General features: G+C 38.6%; 1 protein-coding gene across 6 annotated transcripts in view; it reads left to right on the forward strand.

The window, feature by feature from the left end:
* LOC105212552 (protein outspread) overlaps positions 1–10,118 on the forward strand; it is a 123,481-nt gene that overhangs the window by 110,107 nt on the left and 3,256 nt on the right. For 5 of the 6 annotated variants that reach the window (XM_029040353.2, XM_029040355.2, XM_029040354.2 and 2 more), the window contains 6 exons: positions 1,418–6,405; positions 6,474–6,608; positions 6,675–6,811; positions 7,615–7,764; positions 7,828–7,939; positions 8,246–8,663. In XM_029040353.2, coding sequence (XP_028896186.2) covers positions 1,418–6,405; positions 6,474–6,608; positions 6,675–6,811; positions 7,615–7,764; positions 7,828–7,939; positions 8,246–8,663 — 5,940 coding nt within the window. The remainder of the gene's footprint in view (positions 1–1,417; positions 6,406–6,473; positions 6,609–6,674; positions 6,812–7,614; positions 7,765–7,827; positions 7,940–8,245; positions 8,664–10,118) is intronic. The other variant, XM_011184583.3, reaches the window with a different exon arrangement.

Consider the following 10,118-nt stretch of genomic DNA (forward strand, 5'->3'; position numbering starts at 1 on the left):
ATCTTAATAAAGCTCAAGTTTCAGCCTAATGGATATGGGTGACATTCAAATAAACTTGCCAAATAATATTTATTTTATGTGTAAATATCAACAAATAATTGTATTTTAAGCAAAATTTTTGCTTTTATGACATTGTCAATAACTTCTTTCGCTAAATAATTGTCACCGCTTTTTTAAGTCACCTCTTTTAAATAAACACTTAGCCTATTAATAGTACGTTCATATAACTCAACACTTCTTTTTACATCATTTTAATATTTTTTGCCACAACATTTTTTTTATAAGAAAAAGTAACTTTATTCAAAGATTCATTTCAAATATGATTATTGAGCAGAATGCGTTAAATACTTTAACTGATTGCCGAGCAATCCGATCTTATCAATTTGTACACTCTCGGAACATGTATCAAGGTGCTATAACAAAGCCATAAATAAAGTTATGAAAATATCCTTTGGTAAAGCGTACAACACTATGTATAAAAAGCCATGCTTTTGGGAAAGCGGGCTTAGCCCCGCCCCTACTAAGTAAATCGGCAAATCTCTCAAATATTCTAAAGAAATTCAAAGAGTTTCATTCTGTTTTGTTGTCGGAAGTAAAACAATGATATTATATTATAAGAATAGATAGTTAAAGATAATTTGAGAAGAACATAAATCGGACATATATTTCTAAAAAGCAAAAATCATCACTAGTAGGTTCCTTTGCATTAAAAGAATCACACAAAAAATTTATATGAGAGCCCACAAAATCCAAATATATGGTAATATCAAAAAATAATTTACACTTGGGTATTGGTTTAGCTACTTGGCTTTCACCTTTAATAAAGTTTAATACATACTGCATCGTTTGATTTCTTATTAATCAGTGGGTACTTATAATACATTACTTTCAAAAGGTTTTTTGATAAATAATATGAATTACAATAAAAACAAAATAATTATTTTAGGATAATGTCAAGAACTGGCAATAAAACTAAAAACCATAATATTTACAATGAAATTTGAATATTAAAATGCTGCAATCCGATATTACAATATACAACCATAAATTAAGTGTAGTAATAATTACGAGAAAAGCCGTTTTTAAGCATCTACTTCATTCGTTTTGATTTTATGGAAATCTTTTAGATTTTTCGTCATAAATTCATTAAAACTCGTGCATATTAAGCATATTTGCATTGCATGATTGCTATTGATCAAAAAAAAATCCAGGACTCAATCATTTTAAGGCTATATTAATTAAGAACTGAAATTTATATGATTAGTTCAATCAGTTCACACTATATCTTTGCTCGCGACACGTTTATTAGTTTCACACCAGAAGAACAATTTCAGCTTCAGCTTGAATCTGCAATTTGTCTAATACATTTCCAAATGACTGATGAGCAATTTCCTCCTTTTATATTTGTTACTTTTAGTATCATCATCATGTCTACTCATCGAGGATATCCGACGGGATGAAAAGACGTTCAAAGACATTGCCAACACTATAACAAATCTAAGTCAACAGAAAAATCGCTGGTCCAATACAACTGTCAATAATGTACTCAATAGTCATCTGCATCATACGGCGGTGGCGGCGGCGGAGAAGAATTCGCGTGATGAAACCGATTACCATCGACCAACGAACAAACAACAATTACAGCATCATCATCAGCAACAACAACAGCAACAGAAACAGAGCAATATTTCTAGTTTGAGACCAAAGTCATTACCATTGGCAGCGAATTCGACGCCTGCCATTGTTTCGGCCATAGTCAAGAAGATACCGCCAGTGTTATCGACATCCAACAACAACAGCGGTAACAACAACAATAATGTGAATACTAATAACAATATTACAGCATCAACAAATGATAGCAGCAATAAGAACAACAATAGTACAAACGAAATTGGAAAGGGGGTTGTTGGCGGTATTGGTCTGGGCAATAATAAGTGCAAATCTAGTCCACGATTGCAATTACAATTGAAAAATCTACAACAGAAACACGAAAGCAATCAGCACCGGCAACAACACTTGCAACCGTCAAAGCATCAGCAGAGGCAACAACAGGCGCACGAAAGAGGCGATCCGGATGGCGGCTGTAATCTTGACGATCTTTCCACCAACTACCTAGCTAAGACGGCGGAGTTACGTGTCAATCCGCCTGCTGAGGAGTCACTCAACACCAAAAAGGGCTGGCTAATGAAGCAAGATAACCGCACCGGCGACTGGACGAAGCATTGGTTCTCATTGAGTGGTGCCGCACTCTTCTATTATCGTGACCCGGTGTCAGAGGAACGTGGCGTGCTAGATGGCGTGTTGGATGTGAATAGTCTTACTAATGTAGCGGAAGTCAGTGCCAGTAAGAGTTATGCCTTTCAGCTGACATCCTGGGATCAGCGGCGCCTCATTTTGGCAAGCTTATCGCCTAGCTCACGGAATAGTTGGATTGCCATATTACGAAATATTGCCGGTTTGCCAGCCCTACTGTCCACCAACAATACGAACAACAATAGTCAAACGCTTACAGATGCCGATGTGCCGCCAACAGTGGAATTGGTTATTAAAGACGGCGCCGTTACTCCAAATATAAAAAGTGAAATTGAGAAAGATTTCATTAAGGCGCAACGTAACCACGAATTGCATAAGAAACCACCAGCAGCTCCCAAGCAAAATATCGCACTCCATCAACACCTGAATGAAACTAGTCCCCCCGCTACACAGCAAGTTCTATTGCAATCCAACAGCAGTACTCCAGCCAAAGCTCTTGTTTCCACAACTCCGTCTACACCAAAAACTACGCATTTCTCTTCAGACGAGGAGTACCGTACTGCTTCTGAGGGCGGCCGTCGAGATAGCGTTGACTGGGGCTCTCCGCTTTCACCATCCCCGCCAATAACAACTTCGATTTTGCGAAATCGCGATCGTTTGTATGCACGTACAGCCGCTACAACAGCTGGCAGGCCACACAAGCGTAGCCATTCTTCACCTCCAACGTCTCGTCGGAGTACGGTGGATAGCATTGGCTCGGACGAACTTTCACCACCTCCTACAATGCATCCGGTGCAGGAGGAACTCAGCATTGATAAAGAATTACAATTCCGCCTGAGCGTAGCGGAGAAAGAGCGCAATATGCTGCGCGATGAAGCCAAAGAACGCGAGACCCGTATGTCTGAATTGTTGACAACACTGGAACGCACGGAGCAACAGCTCAATGCGCGCTTACATGAAATGGAATTGGTACGTGATAATCTAACTGCTCAATTGGAAGAGACAAAACGCAATGCCGAAGTTATTGTAGATCGGCTTACAGATGATTTGGAGGAGAGTCAAAAGAAAATAAAAGATCTGGAAGATAGGCTGGCGCGTGGAATTGATGAGAATGAAGCACTCTATAAGCGTGTGCATGAATTGGAAGGCAGTAGTTTGAACAGCTTTAGCCAAATTAATCGCGGAAAGCTTAAGCGCATGGATTCGTTGAGTGATCTTACTCAGATCGGTGATATTGATCCATTTGCATTGGAGCGAGATACGCTTGCTGATGAATATAATGAATTGCGTTCCCGTTTTGTCAAGGCGGTAAACGAGATTAAGGCAATGAAGCGTGAACTGAAAGAGTCTCAAAACCAATTTGATTCTTTAGAAATATCATATGCAGCGCTTAAGCAAGACCTTGAACGGAAGGAGATTGAAGATCGTGCGCAAGTGCAGATGATGGCAGCCCGCATACAAGATCTAACTTTAAAGTACAGTAGTTCGGAACGACAGGTGCGTACGCTAAAGCAGAAGATGGCCAAGTCTGAGCGTAGACGTTCACTTTCACTCAAGGGTAAAGATCAGTTAAGTATACCTAAAGAATTAGAAATAAAAGTATGCGAATTGGAGGCGAAAATCGATGAAATAGAAAAGCTCAATAGTTCGAACTCAGAGGCAAGTCGTTCGATTTCGAAGAAATCTTCAAGAAGACGTTCACTTGAAAGCAATGCTAGTAATAACGATCCACTTCAATTTATGTTACGGCTGAATGATTTAGAAAAACGTTTAGATGATACGTCAGCTGCAGGTTCAATCAGTTCGTCATCTACGCCTACACCCTCCTGCAATACTCCAACTATAGAAATGGCATCGCGCAACTCCGCTAAAGTTTCCGAGCATTTGCTAGATCGACTGCGTTGTCTTGAAAGTGTTTTAGTGACAAGTAGAGATCGTCTGGAAAAAAGTCTACATCAGCTACAAAATCTACGCTCCTCTCATAGTCGTCGTTCTGTTTCGCCAATTACCGATCGTAAAGATTCGTACCGTTTAGTAGAACGTTGCCTGAGTGAAGTCGTAAAATTGATTCGTGAGTCTTGTGAAACTTGTATAATCAGTGGAAGTGGTGGCGATAAATATACGGTGCCGAGTGTAATGTTGCTGCCTGATTCCAATCCAGTGAAGATTGCGCTTACTCAGCTGGAGTCACAGTTGCGTACCAAACTCGCAGAGCTACTCAAGCAACGTCGTGTGTTGCGAGAGCGAAACGAACTAACCGAACGCAAAAATATGGAACTTTTGGCGGAGCGTGTAGCATTTGAAAGCGTTTGCTTCGGTAAACTACGCGACTCAGTCATGCGTGCGGAAAACCCTGAACTTTTCTGTGAAAAACAAACGCGCACAGAAGTAGCGGAGACGTCTCACCTTATGACGATGCTTAAAGCTAAACTAAGTGGTAAATGTGCGTTAAAGTCCAGTGGCACACTCGATATACTGGCAGGAGTATTGGCACGTAGACTGATGCTATCTAACTGTCGTAAGGAGACAGCCAGCAGTAAAGAGATGCTCGAACCTGTTGATAAGAATATCATGGAAGATTTGCTTAGACAACAGAATGAAATCAATCTCATTGCCAAACGTTACAAAAATAATGCCATGGAAAATCTAGCAAGTGGTTTAGCTGCAGAAACCTTGAGTTATATCTCTTCAAATGACTTGGTGCAAGGCGCTGTACAGGAAGCTTGGCGCCAAGCGCAAGAGACCGTTAATGCGGAGCTAGTGCAGTCTGAGATTACCCACATCATGCTGCGTAATGCGGAACGTTTTGAGCAGTCACTTACGCCTTCATTTGGTTATACGCTGACCGCCGAAGAACGCCTTTCTTTCGAGAAATTTGCTGACGCAGTGCATGATGCCTTGCGTAAAGAGATGGAATTAGCTGTTGCACAGCTTACTCAATGTTACAAAGAGGCCATACAAAAGATGAAACGTGGTCAATGGCGTCTACAGCTAGAGCAAGAGCGCAAGATTTCGGAAGGCCGGCAGTTGCTTTCCGATTTCGCGGATATAATTGCGCATAAAGCGCTTGTAGATGCGCGCATAACTGTTCTGCGTGGTGAATATGTCGAGCAGCAGTTGACTAAAGAGAACACCGATCATGTTCAAAAGGACTGCCAGCCAAACAAACTTGGTATTACTGCACTGCAACGATATGAGAGTCTGTTCGAGGAACTTTCAAATGATTTGCAGATCAACAACGCTGCCGATATACTGGCCGATGCTGATTTTGAATTCATCTACAAGCAGCATACGATCGATTTTCTGAACGATCGACAGGTATTATCAGAAATCTCAACGTTCCTCAGTCAATTGGAGGATTCGCTCATAGCATTGCAATGTGAGGCTTCTGCTTCTACAACGTCAATACCGCGCTCAACTGTCTCCATTGAAAGTTTACAAGATGTGTGTCACAAATGTGGTGATTTACGTCAACGCGCTGATCAACTCTGCCAAGAGATACACCGCGCTCTCAACACTCCCTGTCAGCATTGTCGCCAAGTTCACGAGAAACTGTTGCGACTGCAGCAGCAGCATGAACACGAAATTATGCAACTACAACAGGCACATGCCAAAGATAAGAGTACATATATGCAACAGCTGGAGAATCAACGTAATGTTTTCAAAAAGATCGAAGCGGAAAAGGAAGCTGTGACCACTGAGCTGCAATATAGCAATGAATTGTTAGAACAGCGTGCAAGTGAGCTTGCCACTGTTAATGACAAATTGCAAACCAAAGAGCAAGAGTTGCGAGGCAAGCACGGAGATCAATTATCCTTGTTGCATCAACTCGAAGAACAAGTGGAGAAAGCACGAAATCACGAGGAAGAGAGTAATGCTTTAGTTGAGAAATGTGCGCGACAGGATGAAGAGTATGCCGTATTGCTGCAGGAACGTGATTATTTGCAGTCCGAACTGAATAAAGAGAAAGAACGCAGCCGAAGGTTCGAGCGCCGATTAGAAATGTTAGAACTGGAACACAGCAAACAATTGGAATGCCTGCAAGAAACCTATCGTGATCAGTTAATGGCACACTCACCCGATTTCAGTAACGTCACTAGTGATGACGAAAGCTTCCGGCAGCGTTATCAAGCAGAAATCGAGCAGCTTAGGGTGAGTTCAACTTAGCTTTCCTAAAAATATTTTCACTGAAATAATACATTTTATGTTTGTATTTGTAGACCCTTTGTGAGAAGGGCCTCTCAGCTATGGAGTCCTCACATCGGCGCATTGTCGCCGATTTGGAGGAGAAACACCGTCAAGAAATTGAGCGTCTGCTATTGGAGAAGGAAACCGCTTTAGCTGAGGAAACACAAGTAAGTGGAAGCGATTTTTTTTTTAAATAATTTATTTTTCGAATGTGGCATGTTGATTTTCATTAGGCTACCTTGGCCGCATTGGATGCCATGCGGAAAGCTCATCAGAGTGAAGTACAGCGTGAAGTGGCGCGTTTCAAACAGGAGTTCTTGAAGCAATTCCAAAAAGGCGAACACTCCGCCTACACTGCCAAAGCAAATGAGTAAGTAATATACTGAATATTTTCGATGGAGACTAGCTATGTTTTGTTTGGCCTAATATAATGTAAACGAAAAACTTAAATAGTATATGGGGTGATTGAGTCTAAAAAGTTAATTAGCGCTAAAATAAATAAATAGTAAAGAAATTTTTATTAAAATATCTCATCTATAGATGTTAGTAGTTAAAATAAAGTTTAAAGTTAGGGAATACCTCAAGACTACTTGGTGTAGTATGAAGAATCGAAAGAGTTAACCAAATATCGTAGGAGTTATCACGACATGAATTCAAAGGCATGCTGTCATTCGGTTTTAAAAAATCTTCAAAAAGACTTCAACGCTCTTAATAGCGATCTACTTCGGTTCAAGACTGTATGTCTTGCAAAACCTACTCTGCTTCCACAAACGCCATTATGTTTCCCCTATCACTGAACTCACAAATCCGCACCATTTAATAGAACATGTAGTGCCGGCGACAAACAGAACTCCGCGGTAGACGGAGCCAATAACATGGTGATACCCTTACTATTGGACTTTCCATTGATATCTTATTTTCAGAAACTTGGTAAATAAAGGTAGAATAAAATGAGCATCTGTGAATACTCCGCTTTCAGCCGATTGAGGTGGAATATCTTTCATGTTCCAACCAAAAAGAAACATAAAGTTATTAAATGGAATTCAGTTCGAAACTGAGGAATGCAATGAGCATAATGATGGCTTAAGAAGGGATCCATCTCCGAAAATATTCTTTCCTTTTTAGAAGTTATGAAGCATTTAGTATATTTGTACTTTATATTTAATTTTTTAGAGAGGAACTTGAAGAACTGCGACAGGAAATCTTATCATTCTCCGAGAAGTTCTCCATAAAATGCGTTGAAAACGCTTCGTTGGAAGAGAAGTTACGCAATACCACGCAAAAGTTGAAACATTTGCAGCAAATGCAGCAGCTGGAGTTGAGGTATCACTGTATTTAATTTTTTAAATTTGTGTAATCTCTTATAACTTTCGGTTCAACATATAGAAATAAACAATTTCGTGCACATTTGGACTCTGAAGACCCCAAAACAGATGCGAAATTCGTGCAAGGGCTTTGCTCAGCGAAGGATGATGGTGTCGTATGCGAAGACAGTGAGGTGGGTTTTTGAAAATATAATTCTTCTGTTATCGAATGAATATAACGCTAACTGTAAATTTTTCGCAAATTACTAGTTACACAAATTTCAAATATATATGTATGAATCTAAAATATTTTTATTTTTCAAATATCTACTTTTATGCATAATTATTATTTTGTATACAATTGTAACTAATAATTTAATAATTTACTAATGTAAAACTCATGTTGCTATTATTATTGTTTATTATTTTCTATTTACAATTGTATTTTTTGTCGCAATCGTTTGAAAATTAAAAAAAAAAAAAAACAAACACACTTATAGGCTAAATCGCATGCGCATGGTGTGTTACATGAGCTTGTCGATGAGAAAACAGCGATTGTAGAAAATGTGGTACCGGTGCCAATGACGTCAACACAGAACACCACACCACCTCCATCTACCTGTACAGTTTCACTAGCTATTCATGGAGCATTGGCAACGCCTAAACCATCAGCTTCTTCTATTGTAACACCAACAACAACCGTCAACAAACAATTTGCCACGCGTTTAGCTGTTGACAAGAAATCTGAAAATATTGTTGTTGATGAGCATAGAGAATATGTTAGTGATAATAAACAGAATAGTGATAATAATAATGATGTTGGTGATAATGATGAATTGAATGCCATTTTCTATACATATGAGCCCTGTTATAAGCAAAGCAATTTGCACTATTTTCAAAGTAGGCTGACTTTTGAAGGTAACGGCATACAATAGTATACCTATCTCTATCTTTTTTGTCTCTTTTTATGTGTCTCTGTTTCTGTTCTATTGTTCTGTGTTTTAATTTCTGTATCTCACTGTACTTCTCTTTACATATGTACATACATAATTGTATACTTTTAGTGCACATACTATAAATGTATTTCTTTGGGTGGCGTTTCTACGGATTACTAAGCGGTATTGTTGAATAGTTTCTTTATAAAACAGTTTCTTTCAAGCTTCATATATTTCTTTCTATACCACATACAATGTGGAAACATATCTATAGTTTTTACTAGACCTAGTACTAGTTAACAGCACTCTTATATATTTCATTATAATTATTAGAAATTTTTCTTTATAAATTTTAATTACATAACTGATTTTACTTCGGTTAATTATTAAAGTTTAAAGAAGTACTCTAAGCTGTCAAGAATTTTCAATGCACTGTTATTAAAGTTGAGGTGAAATCATCTCATCAGTTCCTTCTGGAGTGTCCTCATTACCGAGATCAAGAAAAAAATTTATCAGATCTCACTTTTTCGCGCTCGCGAAATAACGAATATAGAAGAGAAAAATCTCTGCAGACTAATCGTAGATTCAGGGCGCTTTATCGACTCCTAATACCGAATCTAGGGCAGATTGTGGTCTACGTGTGTTTCCCTCTAGAGAGCAGTCTTACAACCTACCTATATACCTAAGTTGCATTCGATTTGCCTGGTGATTGAGAATAGGAAATCGGAACAGTCTATACCAGTTGTTCAAACAGTACTTTTTTGAGAAATACTTCTTTTAGCTCCAAATATCGTTTAGATTACATTGATTTCGAACAGCTCTAAATTTAAGAGAAACATATTTTTTCTGACTGTAATTTTAATTTAAGCTATTCAAAAAAAAAACAAGTAAGGAAGGGCTAAGTTCGGGTGTAACCGAACATTTAATACTCTCGCAATTTATTTATTTAACTTTATTTATATTATATAATACACAATTTGACCCACATATTCGTCATATATATTGTATAAAGTCCATTGAAAGTTGAAAACCCTAATATTAGGTTAGAAGCAACGAGGTCCTAATATTCGATATATGGGGCCTTGAAAACCTATGGTCTTATTTTGGGCGATTTTTAGATGGGCAATATCACACTATAAAAGCAGTATTTATGCAAAGTTCTGGACATCTTCACTAGTGTTTACTTTATATATAGTAAAGTAAACGATTCAGACTGTCTTCAAAGTTCTGGTATATAGGAAGTAGGCGTGGTTGTAAAGCGATTTGGCCTATTTTCACAACATATCATTGGGATGTAAGGAAACAATTACAAACCAAGTTTCATTGAAATCGGTCGAGTAGTTCCTGAGATATGGTTTTTGACCCATAAGTGGGCGATGCCACGCCCATTTTCCATTTTGTAAAAAAATCTGAGTGTAGCTTCCATCTGCCATTTCTT

Source organism: Zeugodacus cucurbitae, chromosome 3, assembly GCF_028554725.1.
Source record: "Zeugodacus cucurbitae isolate PBARC_wt_2022May chromosome 3, idZeuCucr1.2, whole genome shotgun sequence".
Classification (NCBI taxonomy): domain Eukaryota; kingdom Metazoa; phylum Arthropoda; class Insecta; order Diptera; family Tephritidae; genus Zeugodacus; species Zeugodacus cucurbitae.